Here is a 19,137-nt window from a genome sequence, read left to right as displayed (position 1 = left end):
CTATCTTTGAAATTCAGCTTCCAAGTACAGGCTTTCACAGCTATTTTGTATCTTTGGAGTGATGATTATGGAGCCGAGTTTAGGTCCACTGTAGAATGTTCTTTGTCAGACGTTCAGATTAATTTGCTGTTGCTCCAACTCGAAAAATGGCAGAGTAGAGAAAACAAGATCCTGTTTTTTTTTTTTTTTTTTTAAATCACCCCGACTTTTGCAATGAGGGGGTTTTGCCTGCCTACACCTTCTGGTTAGCCATTTGGATTTTCGCAAAAACTGTTCATAATGTGTAGGAGAGTAATTTCACTGATGCTGAGGGCCAGTTTTGAGAAGTGTGAGGTTTGGTAATGTGTGGGACTAGAGAACAATGTACTGGACTCAGGTCAGTTCGTGCTGCTCTAGTTGGGAGTGTCGCAGTGTGCTGCGTTGGATACCCTTCCCAGCGCTGCATGTAAACCACATACATAATTGATGTGTGAGGGAATTGCGCTGCTGTATCCCACAAAGTCCTCTCTTTTTTGGCTCCCTGCAGACAATAGTCCCACTTTTGAACGGTGGGGGGGGGGGTTGCAGCCGAGGGATGCTGCCGAGGAGGAACATTTTAATTCTGCCTCGATTACACTTCAGTCAGAAGAACAAAATGAGAAACATGTCTGCTCAGTTAGATAGATACCACAACTCACATTTAGAAAACAGTTTCTCAGTTTTTGCCAGAATGTTTCCGTTTGTTCTGCCTTGCCTCTGTGGCTCAGTTCCCTCACATCATCCCATCTCCACTGGGAGTAACATCCTAATCCATTGAAAATGATTGGCTGTACCCTGACTCACATGGTGTGAATAAAAAAAAAAAAAATAGGTCAAAATGTATATTAGGTGGCTTTATCTGATGAACAACACCACCTTTGTGCCCGTGCTGAGAGCCTTAAGTAACTCAGAATATCAGATGTTTCCTGTACGGACCAAGAATAGCTTGTATCTTATCAATTTGTCAGTCTATGATATGAATAGCATAGTACAGCTAATTTGAGTTTAGCAGCCCTGTGTTTGCTGAGTACCAGAAACAAGCATTTTACTTAGGGTGTGCAAGTACTGTCTATATTTCTTCCCATTAACAGTTCATATTAAGGGACAGACATATAATTTTGTTTTTTTTAATTTTTTAAAAACATTTTTCTGATTTTTTTTTTTTTTTTTTGTATCCACAAGTGCCAACATTATGCCTGTTTTTTTCCTCATGAACAGCTGACTCCACTTTATTCTGATGAGTCATTGTGAAACCTGAACAACTTGACACTGAGCTTGTTGGGGCGGTTAGGTCATGTATTGGATGTATTAGATGTCATGTGTGTCCCTATTTCCCTCTCTCTTCCCTCCCTCCCCCCTTCACTACACCACCTCCCAACAGACCCTGAGAGCGGCGGGGAAGACTTACATGATCTTCTTTGTGCTGGTGATCTTTGTGGGATCGTTCTACCTTGTGAATCTGATCCTGGCTGTGGTGGCCATGGCCTACGAGGAGCAGAACCAAGCCACCATGGAGGAGGCCCAGCAGAAGGAGGAGGAGTTCAAGGCCATGCTGGAGCAGCTCAAGAAACAGCAGGAAGAAGCCCAGGTCAAATCTCTGCAAAAATCTCAATCTAAATAAATCATTTTGTTGTATATTGAGTCTTAAAATATTGTTTTTCTTCAAACAGGTGTAGAAAAATCTGCCAGTAGGATGAGATAATTCCAGTTGGTGCCAGTGCAGTTTCACTAGTTTCAGGATTTATTTCTGGGAACAAGTATAAATACACTTTATTCTGCAAGGCAGAATAATGCAGATCAACCCACTATTATCAAGTTGTTTTGCTTATTTCAAGAAAAATATTTAACAAAAATATAATACAAAACTAAATAATTCATGTTGGTGTGTTACAAGCGCATTTCTCAGTTGATGTTTAGTTACCCAATATGGTAACTAGGATTCAGGCCTTCTATGGCCAATAAATAAAATTTTCCTGAGTCACGCTGTTGAATTCTCTGAATTCTTTTTGCTGTGTATTTTCTGGCAGACTGCTGCCATGGCGACCTCTGCGGGCACAGTGTCAGAGGACGCGGTGGAGGACGACGGAGGGGGGCACCTCTCCTGCAGCTCCTCTGAGATGTCCAAGCTCAGCTCCAAGAGTGCCAAGGAGCGACGCAACCGCAAGAAGAAGTGGCGGCAAAAAGAGCAGGAGAAAGAGAAAGGCGACAGCGAGAAGTTTGTAAAGTCAGAGTCAGACGACGGCAGCAAAAGGAGTCGCTTCCGTTTCCCTGACAACCGGCTGGGTCGAAAGTCTTCCATTATGAACCAGGTGAGAAAGAGAGAAATGACATCAAGGCACGTTTAACAATTTGTGATACATTGTTATGCAGATGACTGTAAGTTTCAGTGTTTAATAATGTTTGATTTGATTTATTTATGTTTTTATAAATTGGACTTTATGATGATCATTGATAATTTTATGTACTAAATGTTAAAGGCAATGGCACACCAAGGAAGACCAAAAAAAAAAAAAAAAAAAAACAGTCACAAAATTAGAATAGAAATGCTTTTCATCCCTATGAATAGAATATAGATGTCAGTGAATGATGCAAAAGTGTCCTTTTTTTGGTTGAAGTCAGTCAGGTGAGGAATCTTTCAGATTTAGAGTGCTGCAGTGGCACAGTGTTGCATGAGGCTCCATACAATGGGGTATACAGTGGCCAGAGACACAGCAGCATACAGTACGTCTGTGCTCTGAATTATTCACAGTGACTGCATGAATGTTTCAGAGGGAGGGGTGCTGCAGCGTTGTTTAGGCCTCACTCGGGCTCCACTGGTTCTTATATTGTGTTTTACTGTCTAGTATTTGCCAGCCAAGACAACAAAGCACAGTGGGCTTACATAACACTTGATCAACAATTTAGACATCCAATCTGGTCCAAAACACCAAGCATTAGGCAAATGATTTTCAAAATGGTTTTCACAAAGTCAGATCTGTCATGTGATTAGCCAGTGTTACTTTACACTCACTATATTAACTTAAAAGTCTTTCATTGTGCATTCAGCATCTGTGCAGGCTCGTGGCCAAAAATATGTTAATTTACTTTAGCTAGCATCTCCTGTGTGGTGTTATAATAGTATCCGGATCAATACTACAAGCAGTCTAAATTGATGTTCTCACCACTCATTCTCCTTTCCATCTTATTCCAGCTTTATGTATCTCTGTCCTGTGTGTGTGTGTGTGTGTGTGTGTCGGTGTGTCGGTGTGTCGGTGTGTGTGTGACCTTGCTGGTGTAAGATATCACTGACCTAGTTATGAATTTCCCCTTGTTTATTAAGTCAGTCACATGATCACTCCAGCAGAAAATGCCCCCTCAGGGAAAAGCATCTTTGTTGCATTAAATTTCCTCCACAGCCCACAGATGTTGCCTTTCATCCTGACCTCTGCAGCTGATGATGAAGTGTGTAGAAATGATGGCACAATCGATGCAAATTCCAAAACACCCCGGGCTACATCAGTCATGTACATCTGCCTTCCCTCAAACCCTTATCTTTTTCTTGGCTCTCACCCCTGCAGTCCCTCCTCAGCATACCCGGCTCACCATTCCTGTCCCGCCACAACAGCAAAAGCAGCATCTTCAGCTTCAAGGGCCGCAGTAAAGACGTCGGCTCAGAGAACGAGTTTGCTGACGACGAGCACAGCACGGTAGAGGAGTGTGAGGAGCGTCGGGGCTCCCTGTTCAGCCCGTATCGGCGGAGCAGCTACGGCGGCTACCACGGGAAGCGGAATAGCACGGTGGATTGCAACGGCGTGGTGTCGCTGATTGGCCCCGGGCCTGGTGGACGCCTTCTGCCTGAGGTGAAAATAGATAAGGCAGCTACTGACGACAGTGTAAGGAAGTCAATGAGTAGACCCGTCTAGGCATGGCCCCCCTCTCGTCCGTTCCCTTTCTTTCTGGCTCTGTATCTTCTACTCTGTCATCTTTGCAAGTCCGTATGTATCTCTTGGCTAAGCGCTCACGCCTCCCCTCCCCCGGCCTCTGTAATGTATGCTGCCCTCCAACACTAGGCAAAGGATGGAGAAACAAAAACATTTTACAGCGAATTTACTGTAGCCAACCCTGCAGGTGATAGGTTAGCAAAACTGGGTCTTTCAGTGACTTCCAGGCTGAGAGTTTGTCATTCATAACAACAATTAGTGGTTGTTGCTATGGATACCTTTGTTAAAATGTTGTGAATGTGTTGAATATGTACATAAAAAATGATGGTAATACGGTAATACTTTACCTTACAGACCATTAATTCTGATGTAATGACTGGAAATAACTCAGCGTTATCCAAGTAAAATTGATGTAATAACCAGTTATTACAGTTAGAAAATTACTGAGTAATTTTCAAGTAAAACCATTTTTTACCAGTACTTGCATATGATAAATGGAGCTACCTCACACTTTTGAAACATAACCTGCTGCTGCTTTGCAACAGTAGATAGTATATTCTTCTTATTATTATTATACTTCAGTGTTCAGGTTTTGGATGAGTCTATTTATAGTAGCTTCTGCCTGGTTTCCCAGGCATGCTATTGTTTTTGTTATTTGTTTTTTTTTTATTTTGAGTACATAGTCAATTGCTCACTTGGTGTGGGTTCCTGCTTTGGACCCAAAGCTCAAAAATGTGATATTAAGAGATAGTGAACAAAAGTCTTCTTTCTTTTCAAACTAATTAATCCTTTAGTTCTACTTATCAAATACAATTACTGGAAAAAAAAAACACATTTTTTTTCTTGTTTATTACTTAGTAATAGAGATGGAGGAGAAGAAAGCCACACACTCTTAACTCTGATGCAAAGATATTTATTTTTTTAAAGGTCAGTGTTTCGGCACAAACTTCTTCAGGAAATTACTTGTATTACTTAACAATTAGCAGTCATTACATCTATTTTACGTGGATGCGTACTTAGTTATGTCCAGGCATTATTATGCCTAATTAATGACCTGCAATTCAAAGGGTTACCAAAATTATTTATGCGTGTATAATACCCCCACCATTGTGTAGGCATTAAACAGATATAGACAGACATGATGTTTGCCTATACGGTAGAAATACACTCTGTCTGCCATGGCCCACTCAATCTTACCATTTATAGATTTAACCATAATTAAGATTTAATACAAAATCCAAGTGTAGGATGACATCAAATTGATGTTTGTTTAACACAGTCTAATAATAAACCTCAGTTTCTCCTAACTGTTTCACAAACAGCATATAATGATGTGTTAACATCCTCCAGTCATTATGCTGCACTGTGTTGATGCGTTCCTCCTCCAGGCAGCCAGGGCCTCTGCTCGCCCGTGTGGGTAGCAGTACAGTAGGAGGTGGAGGAAAGAGAGGGGACTAGCACTGTAGAGACACAGACATCTTTCTCTGCTTCCCTAATGCAAAGATAATATACAGTAGTAACACATAGCTTCACTAACACCAATTTATCCTATCAGGCCTTTAAAGAGGATGACTTAGCAAATAAAGGAGGGCTGCTGTCCTTGTCTGTCTTTACCTTTCTCTGTTTCCCAAACTCTCCCCAGTCAACCTTAGTGGATTAGTTGTGTCCTCATGCTAATTAGCATGGTAGATCTAACATCTAAATTAGTCTACAAAGCATGTCACAGAGAAATAGAATATTGGCTATGGTGTCTGTAATTTCCTCTCCTTCTCTTTGACTTGGTGCATGTTCATGCATGACAGCTGGATGGATCTGACCTACCTGCCCCCATATGATCTCTTTAGAATGCTCTGACTTGATGGTTGCAATATAAGTTGTATGGTTTCAAACTAGGAGGATAGCATCAATTTGTAAGTGACATAAAATGGCCAGATTTGGGAGACATTTTGTAGAATATAGTTGTAACCTAATGGCTATATTGCAATGTTAGCAAAGCCTCCATTATTGCATGACAGGACTGAAAATACATTCATGCAGAAGCAGTGCTCCTTGCACAATATCTCACAATCCATCTATTATTTAAACGGGATGAGCTAATTACATTTGAACACAATTAGGTCAAATAGGCCTAGACCATTGCTCCCACTTTGGCTGAGACCTGCATGAATTTACAACATACACACGTCTCCCTCGAAATCAGCATTGACTTAGAGAAGAATGAAACGTGCCCTGCCCCCATTTCAAAATCTGATCCTCTGCTACTTTATCCTGCCAATGCTGTTGTGCACTTCCCTCCGCCGGCCACCGGTGGTGCTGTGGGATGGTGTTCATGTCCTCTCCATGGGTGCTTGATTCTTCCTCTCCTCCTGACAGCCAACTACTGAGGTTGAGGTGAAGAAGAAGCTGTCGGGCTCCCTGATGGTGTCTGTGGACCAGCTCAATACCTCCTTTGGGCGGAAAGAGCGGGCCAACAGTGTCATGAGCGTCATTACCAACACACTAGTGGAGGGTACTGCCACTTTAACCCAGCTATTTAACCTGCTCTCTCATATTTCTCTAACTAGGGCTCCTCTCATTTGGTTGATTAGTTTGACATGTATTTCCTGCTTATCTGCTTTGCATATCCAGCATTACCAGATACATACAATGCATACAGTTCTTTTTCTATCATTTTATGCCATTGCATGAGAGTTTGCTCCTGCTTGCCAGTATGTTTGGTTTTGATGTGTGATTCGCGCTATGTCTTCAGAACTGGAGGAGTCTCAGCGCAAGTGTCCGCCATGCTGGTATAAGTTTTCTAACAATTTCCTGATCTGGGAGTGCTGCCCCGCGTGGCTGAAGATCAAGGAGATAGTGAACCTGATAGTCATGGACCCCTTTGTGGATTTAGCCATCACCATCTGTATCGTCCTCAACACCCTCTTCATGGCCATGGAGCACTACCCCATGACCGAACACTTTGAGGAAGTGCTGTCAGTAGGAAATCTGGTGAGTGCTGGTAAACTTCGATGTGCTTTGTTTCTGTCTGATTAAGCAGCAAAGGATGCGTAAGTACAAGCAGGTTATGTGTCCTTTACCAGCGGGTCGACGTCTCCTTCTATAACCTTTTCCGTTTCTCCACAGCTGTGACAGAGAGGTTATTTTTGGGCTTGTAATTGGCAGCTCTTTCATTGCCAACTCAGAGTTTGAAAAAAATATATTCCCAGACCCCCTACAGTTTCCTTGAATTATCGCCTTTCCCATGCCTTCCAGCGTACCCCCCCCCCACACACACACACACAAACACACACATGTTCCCTGTCTTCTCCCTCTCCCTCGCTCTGTCTCCTCGTTGAACTGAGCCGCTGTTTGCTATAGTGGAGCCAGGCTGCCTCTGTGCTGGTTGGCTGACTGGTGGGAGGCCTGCATTAATATTTCATGGAGCCTGATCGATGTGCTGCTCTAAAATGGTGCCTGAATCACGGCTCGGATAACTCAACCTGGCCATTTTCACCATTAGCGTTTTGAAGGAAACTGAGTAAATGCGAGCAGAGCCACACGTCTTTGTGTCCTCTGTGAGGCAAGACATGTTTGTTTTACTTCACAGCATAAGATTTGTTAACGTGTGTTTTGGCAGTACATGTTATAATTAACATACAGGGATGAAAAGTAACCCAAATGTGCAAACATGACACACTGATGTGATAGAAATGACACATCCTTTTCAATAGAAATGGCAATTGTTAACTACTCAGTGTGTTTGTATGTGTGTCTATACATACAGTATATATGTGTGCATGTGCGCGTGTGTGCCTGTGTGTGGGTGTGTGTGTGTGTGCCGGCAGGTGCATGAGTGTGAATCTACAATCTGAAAGAGGATAAATGTATTATTTACCACCTCTGCTCAAGGATGATTTATCAGAATTGGCCAGTGAGCTTTACAGGTGGAAATTTCTAGGTCACATTGATGCAATATGAGTCATCGTCCTAGACCAGAGACCGGCATGCACATGCACACACACAGACACACACACACCTGCATCCTTACTTTTTTGCATTTATGCAGTGTGGACTCAGTGTTTAAGAATAAGCTTTAGTAATTTATTAGAGCTGTTATGAGACCACAGAAGTGCCATGCTGTCCTCACTGACTGCAGAGTCTCTCTCACACACACACACACACACACTCACACACAAACACACACACACACACACACACACACACACACGTACTGCCTTTGTAAATAATTGGTTTTGTTCTTTCTGCTACAGTACATTAATATGCAGTTACTATAGGGGTAATTTCTAATGTGATGGGTTTTTCTTAAACATTTTCTAAAGTACAACTCAGATAATAGAAGGGGGAGCACACTTCACAAATGATATCTTTCACCGCCCATCATGCTTCACATTCTCACTTCCCCTGTGAAACACCATATCGAGCCAAATCCATTTGTTCAAATCTGTGCTCTCTCCTCACTGCCAGGTGTTCACGGGGATCTTTGCAGTGGAGATGTTTGCCAAGCTGGTGGCTATGGATCCCTACTACTACTTCCAGGAGGGCTGGAACTGTTTTGACGGTTTCATTGTGACGTTGAGTTTAGTGGAGCTGGCTCTGGCTGACGTTGAGGGTCTGTCCGTGCTGCGGTCATTCCGTTTGGTGAGCGCTCAAATTTAGCACCTCCAAGTGGTAAACCAAATGGAAATTACATGTGGATGTACTGTCTTAGTGCAGTTAATCAGTTAATTAATCGGTTAAATGAATGATTTGTCCATAAAAATCTGAATCAGAAGTAGTTTACTGTCAGCAGACAACTTAGATTTACTTTATCATGCTATTTATTCACCCAGGAGAAGTAGTAAGCTAGTAAGCTGCAACTAATGATTGCTTTCATTGTTTATTTAATGTATCAGTTATTTTTTTCAATTAATTGATTAGTCATATAGTTGAAAAAATGTCAGTTATAATGACAAATGCTCATGGGAATGTAGCAGAGTGCAAAATGATGTATCCAAATTACAATTAAAGTATAAACTTTATAATGATCAACACAGAGAGGTAAGCAAATCTTTGCAATTTAAGTGAAGCTTTATCAGCAAATTTTGGGGATTTTAACTTAATAAATTACTAAAATGATTATTATATTGTCAAAATGTGTAATTTCTTTTTTGTTGATCAGCTTATTGATTACTTGACAAATCATTTCAGAGCTAAAATTTTGTCAGAAAAGCTCAGAGTTCTGCTAAGTAATTTTTTTCCTCCTACTCTTTCCACCCACCCTCTTTCTTCTCCTCACGCCACCCTCAGCTGAGAGTGTTCAAGCTGGCCAAATCATGGCCTACCCTCAACATGCTGATCAAGATCATTGGTAACTCAGTGGGAGCTCTGGGGAACTTGACTCTGGTGTTGGCCATCATCGTCTTCATCTTTGCCGTGGTGGGCATGCAGCTCTTTGGCAAGAGCTACAAGGACTGTGTGTGCAAGATTTCCTCAGACTGTGAGTTACCACGCTGGCACATGAATGACTTCTTCCACTCCTTCCTGATTGTCTTCCGGGTGCTGTGTGGCGAGTGGATTGAGACCATGTGGGACTGCATGGAGGTGGCAGGCCAGGCCATGTGCCTCATCGTCTTCATGATGGTCATGGTCATTGGCAACTTGGTGGTGAGTGTCCAGTGGCATTGTGGATCTTTAGCTTTTGAGTTCAATTCAGGATTCACTTGGTGATTTGATGTAAGAACATTTTTTTGGTTTTGTTTTTTGGGACAATTAAATTAGATTGGAGTTTGTGAAGCACAATTTGAGTCAATTGATGGATTCAGTGCTTCAGCCAAAGTTTTATGTCTGCACATACAATATGACTATCATTTTTCTTCTTTAATGTGAAAAAAATCTTACTGAAGATGTACTTAAATATTATTTATTGTAAAAAAATATGATTTTATATACATATGAAAAACTTGGAGTTGCATGGTATCCTGTTAGATCAACACAATATATACATATATATATATATATACATGCACAAACACACATATATGTACTGTATATAGTCTTTATTGTATATATTTCTGTATTTATTCTGTCTTTATTGTATTCATTTATTCTATTTAATTTTATTTTATGTTTCTATTGATGCTGCTGTAACATAAGAATTTCCCAGTTTGGGATCAATAAAGTAAATCTATCTATCTATCTATCTATCTATCTATCTATATGCATATAGATAGATATAGATATAGATAGATATTTTTTTCGCATCAACAATCTTGAATGAAATGATTCAAAGCGTTTCAGTTCAGGCCAAAGTCAAAGTGATTCTATTTATGTCTTAAAGTGATTCTATTTATGTCTTTCAGCAGTTCAATGCAATTGAATTGGTAGAATTTATAATCAAAGCATCAATGCAGTGAATAAATCTCTGCACCTCTAGTGTCCAGACTGGGAGGGTGTAGAGCAAGGTTTGGAAACAATGTGTCATTGAGAGTTGTCATTCCAACCAGATATTACACCAGGCCATCATGGCACATGGTAGTGGAGTTTTTTTTTTTTTTTTTTTTTTTTAGGAGTAGGGGTATGGTCACTGTTAGGAACCTACAGCATACAAAAAAATATGAGGTAGTCAGAGAATGATGAATTATCAGATCTCCGTCTTGATCTCCAGTCACTGATTTGCTCTGTCTTCTGTGCCTGAAGGTGTTGAACCTGTTCCTTGCCTTGCTGCTGAGCTCATTCAGTGCTGACAACCTGGCTGCGACAGATGATGACGGTGAGCCCAACAACCTACAGATCTCCGTCATGCGTATCAAGAAGGGCATCGCCTGGGTCAAGGCTAAGGTGCGGTTGCTGGTAGCCAGCCTACTGAAGAAACCGCCTGTGGAAGATGAGCAGAAGCCTTTGGACGACATGTACGACAAGAAGCTGAACTGCATCGCAAACCACACTGGAGTGGACATCAACCGCGACCTGGACTATGCCAAGAATGGTAACGGCACCACCAGCGGCATCGGCAGCAGCGTTGGCAAGTACATGATTGACGAGGACCACATGTCGTTCATCCACAACCCGAACCTGACCGTCTGTGTGCCCATCGCCGTGGGAGAGTCTGACTTTGAGAACCTTAACACAGAGGACTTCAGCAGCGAGTCGGACAATGAGAACAGTAAAGAGGTTAGTGAGAGGAGTTCATTCATTTATCCAGTGCTGATAAGAGAGTAGGGCAGGCAGTGTATCCATATTATGTCAGTATTGTGATATGAAAGTAGTTACATCTAGAATTTTTGATACTATAATATTTTTATGTTGTGTAAATGCTGTTTTTTTCTGGTTGTAAAGGCTGTAATGCAGCAAAGCGGTGCAATTTTCTGATCTTTCATTGAGGACCCCAGTATCAGTGTTGCAATTGTTATGTGATTTGTTTGTCTATTTGATTGTTGGGATTATTACTCTAGGGATGGTTATTGGTGATATATTTACACACTGGAGATTTTTGATAAACAGTTATCTGTAATAATGTGGATATGATGGCCAAGCAGGTCATCAAACAGCGACACATGTAAGTTTTATTTACAGTTGTGAAACATCAGGTTGTGCAATTTATTTTTATCTCCAGTCTGAGACTTTTTACAGTGTTTTACTCCCGTTTGTCTTATCTGTGCTCTGTTGACTTTCTTGTCCATGGTGTGTAAACTCTCCCAAACAACACAACACATATCGTGGATTTTCCACCCATCATTGGAACAAACAGCCACAATAGGATAAAAAACAAGCAAGCTAGACAGTTGAATGAAGTAAGGGGCTGGCGTATAGTGAGCCTGTGGAGTCAGAGAAAAGGTGGTCGAGTGAGCTAGACAGTGAATGAGGAGAAAGAGCAGAAGTAGTAAAAACAAATGTTTTTTAAACGTTTTGAATCACAGCAACTATGCTCATCATCATACAGTCAGAACTGTGCACAAAACATTTTAGGTTGATGGGCTCAGTAGTTTGCAAGATAAGCTGCGGACAGACACATGGACACACAAGACCAAATACATGATCTCCTCTTTGCTGCTGCCTGGCAGAGATAAGAAGTAGTCTGGAAAATGCTGTATATGTTGCAGTGAAACCTAGGTTTCCAGTAAGTTGTGAAATCATTAGTACTCAGATGTCAGTATGCAGACATTGTTTTCATCACATCACAGTTAAGTTAACAAAGGCTCAGGTCAGTGTGCTGTTCTTGCCGTATTACTCTCCTACTCCATTGTTGCCATGCAGTTTCCTCTCCCAAGGCAGTAAAATCTTGGGTGTGGCCAGCTGCTCTGCACTGCCAAGACAGTAATCTCACTCCATTACTCAGCGGAGTCATCTAGAGTGGCAGGAGCTTGCTGCCGTTGTGGATGAAATGGATATCTGCTGACCTGTGTCTTTTTACAAAACACATTTAAGACTCTCAGAGTGGATGGTCTGCCATTTGAGATTCCATTTCAGTAATGTTCACACGGATGATGTGTGATGTTCTGGATTGTTATGGCATCCATCTCACTTTAGCAAAGCCTTGTAGCTCAAGTACTGCTCTGAAGTGTTTTCAAAAGACTGAACCGTGTAACATTTAAAGAAATGGATGCCATACACTGCACATTTTGTCATAGGAAGTTAAACTTAGCTTTAAGAGGTTCAGCTTTTCCCTTATTACTATTACCTTACCTCATCAATTCCTTGTCTGTAAAATAACTCTTCCTGTGTGTGTGTGTGTGTGTGTGTGTGTGTGTGTGTGTGTGTGTGTGTGTGTGTGTGTGTGTGTATGTGTGTGTGTGTGTGTGTGTGTGTGTGTGTGTGTGTGTGTGTGTGTGTGTGTGTGTTTCGTTTTTCCTCATTTTGTTCATATGTCCATGTTTTAATTTGTATACATTTGTATGTCTTTGTGCTGGTTTTGCACATGTTCATCATACGTATCTGTATGTTTGTGTGCCTGTGTGTGCGTGTCTGTGTCCGTGTGCATCCGTGTGTGTGTGTGGCCATATGTCTGTGTGTCTCCAGCTGGATGACACCAGTTCGTCAGAGGGCAGCACCATCGACATTAAGCCAGATGTGGAGGAGGTGGTGGTGGTTGAGACGGTGGAGGAGTACCTGGACCCGGACCCCTGCTGGACAGATGGTAAGACACTGATCCCTCAGCACCCATTACCTCCACTCCACAGCACCCACACTCCCCCGGGGCTGAGAGGGAAATTACTGAGCTACAGGCTGAAGGACAGTCTCATTATAAAGGATCACTCAGCCATGGATATTCCCTCTATCTGTCCGTCTATGTATCCGTCTAGGCGTGTAGTTAGATGGGTACATATAAATTGTATATAATTCTCGCTCATTGTGTTAGATCTGCTGAATCTTTGAATTGTTTTAAGAAGCATTTGAAAATTAATTCCTACAGGAAAGCCTTTTTTTGTTTTCATGTCTATTCTCTTGAAATTGTTTTTTGTCTTCTTTGTGTTTTTTTTTTTTGTTGTTGTTGTAAAACACTTTTTAACTGTTGAAAAGGTGTTATACAGAAAAGTATATTATTATTAATAATAATGATGGTGATGATAGGAAGAAAAGGAAGAAGAAGAAGAATGATAATATTAGAAGTAGTAGTAGTAGTAGTAGTAGTAGTAGAAATAGTGGAAGATACTTATATATGGATTAACAGCATATTTAATATTATGCAATCCATGTATAAGTAAGCAATAAAGAATATTGGTAGGATATGCCATGGCCTGGGTGAATGCTCTCTTCTGATTGGCTGGCAGAAAACGAGGAGTTAATTTTATCTTTTACAATGATATCATTTATTCTACTGTTTGGATTGTTTAGTTAATATTTTATTTTGTATTTTTTAATCTCTGAATCACATTTTGCTGCTGCAATGACTGAGTGTCCCCCATGGAGATCATTAAAGTTTTATCTTATCTTACCTTATCTTATCTTATCTTATCTTAACTCTTCTCTTCTCCTGTCATATGTCCTCAGCTTGTGTGGCCAAGTACAAGTGCTGTGATGTTCCCATCACTCACGGCTGGGGGAAAAGCTGGTGGTTCCTCAGAAAGACCTGCTACCTGATCGTTGAACACAACTGGTTTGAGACCCTCATCATCTTCATGATCCTCCTCAGTAGTGGTGCCCTGGTGAGGAAGCATTTACATCCTCTAAATATACAGAACCAGTCTCTGCATATAACAAAAATAAGAAATTTATGCTGTTTTAGTTGCAATGATTGTAAATGCCTATTCCATAAATATGAGAGAGTCAAATGAAATTCACCGCCTAGGTGGCTCTCCTTGTAAACATTGTAATGTTTTTTCATCAACGGAAGAGCACAAATAGGACAGGAAATACACAGACTGTGTGGACTGGGGTGCAATGTCTGGTTCATTAAAAATAAAGGTCAAATACTTGGAAAAATATGTGTCTGCGGCAGTGAGGCGATGATACAAGCCATTCTGTGGTGCAGCTGGTTGCTCATTCCCAGTGCTGCTGGGCTGGGGGAGGAGCCAGGAGCGTTAGAGCGGCACTGTGTGATTAATGGACTGTACCATTTATCAAATAGGGGATCTATTTCTGGTGCCAGGAGGGCTATGTTCTCAAGCATGTCAAATGCTACTAAAATAAGAGCATGGACTAGTGCACAACTGCATTACTAGCACAGATATTTGAAATGCTTCAAGTTGAGGGGGGATTTTTTTCAAGTAGTAAATCAAGTAGTAATCAGTCATGATTGGGTTCTAGCGCTGTATACAATTTCATTAGCTGAAATGTAAATCATCTAGTGTTCCATTTCCCTCACCCTCCTTATCCTGGCTGATGTATGTTTCCTGTGTGTCTCCACAGGCCTTTGAGGATGTGTACATTGAGCAGAGGAAGACCATCCGGATCATTTTGGAATATGCAGACAGGGTTTTCACCTATATCTTCATCCTGGAGATGTTGCTGAAATGGGTGGCCTATGGTTTTGTCAAGTATTTCACCAATGCTTGGTGTTGGCTGGACTTCTTCATTGTGGATGTAAGTCCAGTTCCTGTGTCCTCTATCATGTGTAACAGACAAGAGCAGGACAGTCATTGTTCCTCAGCCACACTCTGGTCCAATAGCAACACTCTGGTCAGCTGTAGAAGGGGAAAGTACACATACACACTTGTTAACAGAAAAATGCATTTTAGTTACACTCTATTTGGCTGTTTTGGCTGTATTTGTAACATAAAATATTTCATTTGTCTTGTGTTGCATCAAGTAAGTGGTTGTCAACCACAAAATATGCATTAAATATCATTTTATAAACTATATATGTATAGAGGATACAATTTTTTTCTCAATTCCTTTCAAGTAGTGTTGCTTCTATTGGTGTCCACTGGGTGTGGTTAAGTGTGAGAGGTCAGTTAGGCTAAAAAATGAATATTTGCTTCATGGGCCGCACTGGGTGAGAGGGCATGTTGTTGGTAATAGGAAGCCTCTCTGCTTTGTTTACTCATACTGCAAGGACAGTATTTTACAAGACTACCACAGTCTGTCCATTTAAAATGCACACATGCCTGTATCGTCTTTTACAGCTCCATTAAGCAACAAATCCCTGTTTTTACTTGGTTTCTTGTCAGCCTGAGATGCTTGAATATGCATGAAAATTCTCTGCTTGTGAATCATTTCTGTCAGTTAAAATCAATTCTTATTTGCCACAAGCAAAGAATTGTTAGCCTGTGCCCCTGTTGTGTGCAAATTTAAACCGATTTTACTGTTTTGTGGCTGAATTAGGACAAATGATTGGGATATGAACACAATTCAAGCGCGGATGGCGATGTAAATTAGTATCAGCCAATCAGTAATGAAGCTTATTGATCACACTCATATTCAAGTCATGCTCAGTCCAACGGGATGGTGTTGAAGATGTGTCTTTCCGTAAAGATGTCTCTGGCTGTGTCTCTGGCCTGTAAGATGTTTGATATGTGCCTTTGTCCTTTCTCTCTGTGTTCTTTTTTGCTCCTCGTGTCAGTCAAGTTTGAAAGACCAGAACAGGGAACATTCTTCACTCTATTCTTTGGCAGTTTCGAAAATAACCACAATGTAATCTTGTGTATTCCTCCTATTTTTAGAGATTAGATTACAAGATTGCTGATATGACTAAGATTTCAGTGAGAGTTTGGTGAAAAAGAAACTAGAATTTCCATGGCTAGAAGCTATATGTGTAGTGTTACATTTTCATAGTGGTGGTGATGCAACAAATAACCTGCAGTGATTGGTGGAAAAGTCAACAACTGGCCGTTGGATAGCAGAAGAATTTCTCTGAATTCTGGCTTTCTTCTTGATCTAACCACCTCTCCGCAGTGTCCAACACCTTGGCCAATTCCTGTGAATGGACTCCTACTAATGGCCTGAGGTTGCCATGCTGACACTATACAAAATCCTGTCAACCAGCCCCCCTACAGAAATCATACCCTTACTACACCTCATGGATAATTTACATGTATTTTATTTAAACAAACAAACAAACAAACAAACAAAAAATACGCCTTCCACACATACATCTTGTAATTTATAGCACTTGAAATTATACACATTATATTTCCTGAAGTGAATAAATAGGCAACTGTTGCCACTTCACACCTCACAAAGCTAACACATTTAACACATACAATACTCCATTGATCCTGTTAAGGTAACTGCCATTGTAGGCTTCCATATGCACATTTTTACTGTCTCCCAAAACACACACACATTTTCCACGCATACATGCCCACCCCCAGTCTCCATTCAACACCCTGGTTGGTGGGGGGGCTGCAGGTGTGTTGTGGAACCAAACACTTGGGACAGTGCTGGGCGCTCCGTCTCCCAAGCTGTGGCCGTGTTACAAAGAGTGCTATCCCTCCCTCCCTCTTCCCCATGCTCCTCCTGTTCCCTCTTGAAAGTCTAACCTCAGGAATGTGGTGATATTGTGCTGAGATGTAATGATGGTGGGTGACAGGCAGCCAGCGGTAAGTTTGGTCTTCACTAGTGCTCCCCCTCGACGAGTCTGGGTTGTGTCGTGGCCTGACTGTGCCTCTGCCGTCCTGTGTTGTGGGGTGAAACCATTTCCATGGACTCAGAAGGGGGGCACCATCATTAGACCGGCCTGTATTTTCCTCTGAGTGTGGGTGTCCTGTGTGAATGTGTTCCTCCTCATCCCTCTTGTGTTTTTGTATATTTCTGTTATTCATTTGATTCTTCTTAATTTTCATTACAAGAATGTTTTTTGTAATATATTATGTGTTTGCCATATATTAGAACAGACTCAGGACTGTGACATTAGTGTCTACTAGCCATAGTGATTAAAGAGGATGGGATGAGTTGTAAATTAACATTTTCCTTGTCATTATCAGACAACTCAACCAGCCTTTTGCACAGCAAAAAATGCATTAGAATATAAATAAGAGTGCATAGGCATCTTTGATTAGCTGTTTAATGAATAACAAAATGATTACACAATTCAAAAATATCAGTGATATGCAGCCATAAGAGAGTAAAGTGAGGCTGATAGCTGCCATACTCCATTCATCTTTCTTTTTCACTCAGATTATTATCATTGTTTTGTTGTGTTTGTTTTCCTTTTGGTTTTTAGTTTGTTTTGTTTTTGTTTGGTTTGTGCTGTCGTCATCATGGGATCACAGCCCCAGATGTCATTGGCCTTGCCTTGCAGAGCTCTGTGAGAGGGACGCTGAGGCGCTGAGGCCACTACCACACAGCTGGCCCAGCGGGGGCCGGTGGCCAGGCACCCCAATGGGGGGTACTCCAAAGGGTCAGGCTGAAGGTGACAATTACCCCAAACACTGTAGACTAAGGCAAAATCTTTATTTTACTGTATCCCTGCCAGGGTATGTGCCCAGTTTGCTGCCAACATCTTCAACGAGCAGGTTTATAGATTTACACGGGGGATATGTCCAAAAAGCTTGGAAGAGTGTCAACAGAATCTAAATAAAGGCTGCGCTTAGGACATCCTGGTCACGATTTTTGAACAACAGGGTCCAGATTAGACGACAAAGAAGTATGAATCCATGCTTACATCCTCTCTGCTGTTCATAGTTAAGATTAATGGCTCATTTCGATATGTAACGGTTAAAAGCTAGTCTATTGTTGTCTGTGTTTATTAATTAATAATGGCATCAGTCAAAATGAAGATTTTGCCTGATAGATTCCTCCCTCCGTGATTTTGGTAAGCTTTGGATGTTGTGTACTTTTTTGCGGTGAGTTTGACCGGTTGGTGTCGGTGGCTGGTTGGAGGTGCTTTCACATGTGTTCACTGTTGATATATTCCTTATTGTTAAGGAACTGGTTCTAGCCCTGTTTCAGTCCCACTAGTCTCCACCCAAAAAAATGCAGTCATGGCAACATGGCACCAAAAAACCCACTTCTTCAGGGCACCATATTAGGATTCCTCTGACCAAACATGAATGTAAGTAAATGCCCAAATCTCTCAGCAGCTGGGTTAATAAGACCAGGAGCTCAGCAGTTATGTGGCAGTATTGATCTGCTAATTCTGATGCATATACTCCCGCCCACTCCTAGTTGCTATATTGTAGGCCATCTTGAAAAATCTGCATTCAGCCAAAGAACCCTTCTTTAACCAAGCCTCTAATGGCTGCCTTAGCTTAGTTGAGGTGACTTCATCAAGGCCTTCTTCACAAAACATAAGTGCAGCTTATTGACCACACTCCCCGGTTCCATTTCCGTCTTTGTTAACGATGCAATGCTGTGTGTGTGTGCATGTTTTTAGCTTAGATCAGCTGTATGGCCCAGGACTGTAGGGGCCTCACAATTACCAAACCATAACTCACTTTGCCACTTTGCCTAAATTTACATTGATTTATTCAAGTGACAGGAGTTTTGCACTGCTACGATTCACAGTGCTGTGCTGTAAAATTGTAATATGAATGGCGGTGTATGCAATATTATACATAGAAATCCTGACTTCATTTAAGGCTTTAATGAACCCATTTTTTTATCAGCCAAAAATGAATGACACTCTGTGGAGCGTTCTTTGGCTGCAGCAAAGCCATGGTGGCAGCTGCCGGATGTGAGAGGGGCTGCACCAGTTTCTTTGAGGTTTTGTGCTGTTATTGGTAACCGTGAACTGTACTGTGTGTAACTTGATTGTACTCTGTGTATTTCTGTCCTTTCAGTGCCGTCCAGTGCTAATAACTAGCCGGTCTGCCCTTAACCTCCATCCCTGTTTTACTTGTGT

General features: G+C 41.4%; 1 protein-coding gene across 1 annotated transcript in view; it reads left to right on the top strand.

Moving 5' to 3' along the window:
* scn8aa (sodium channel, voltage gated, type VIII, alpha subunit a) overlaps positions 1-19,137 on the top strand; it is a 50,229-nt gene that overhangs the window by 18,178 nt on the left and 12,914 nt on the right. The window contains exons 10-20 of the mRNA XM_030055114.1: positions 1,400-1,606; positions 2,046-2,327; positions 3,576-3,857; positions 6,312-6,447; positions 6,688-6,926; positions 8,403-8,576; positions 9,225-9,581; positions 10,614-11,087; positions 12,933-13,050; positions 13,905-14,059; positions 14,763-14,936. Coding sequence (XP_029910974.1) covers positions 1,400-1,606; positions 2,046-2,327; positions 3,576-3,857; positions 6,312-6,447; positions 6,688-6,926; positions 8,403-8,576; positions 9,225-9,581; positions 10,614-11,087; positions 12,933-13,050; positions 13,905-14,059; positions 14,763-14,936 — 2,598 coding nt within the window. The remainder of the gene's footprint in view (positions 1-1,399; positions 1,607-2,045; positions 2,328-3,575; positions 3,858-6,311; positions 6,448-6,687; positions 6,927-8,402; positions 8,577-9,224; positions 9,582-10,613; positions 11,088-12,932; positions 13,051-13,904; positions 14,060-14,762; positions 14,937-19,137) is intronic.

The sequence above is a fragment of the Myripristis murdjan genome, chromosome 7, assembly GCF_902150065.1.
Source record: "Myripristis murdjan chromosome 7, fMyrMur1.1, whole genome shotgun sequence".
In the NCBI taxonomy this organism is placed as follows: domain Eukaryota; kingdom Metazoa; phylum Chordata; class Actinopteri; order Holocentriformes; family Holocentridae; genus Myripristis; species Myripristis murdjan.
The sequence above is the reverse complement of the archived record's forward strand: the minus strand, read 5'-3'. Positions and strand labels throughout refer to the sequence as shown.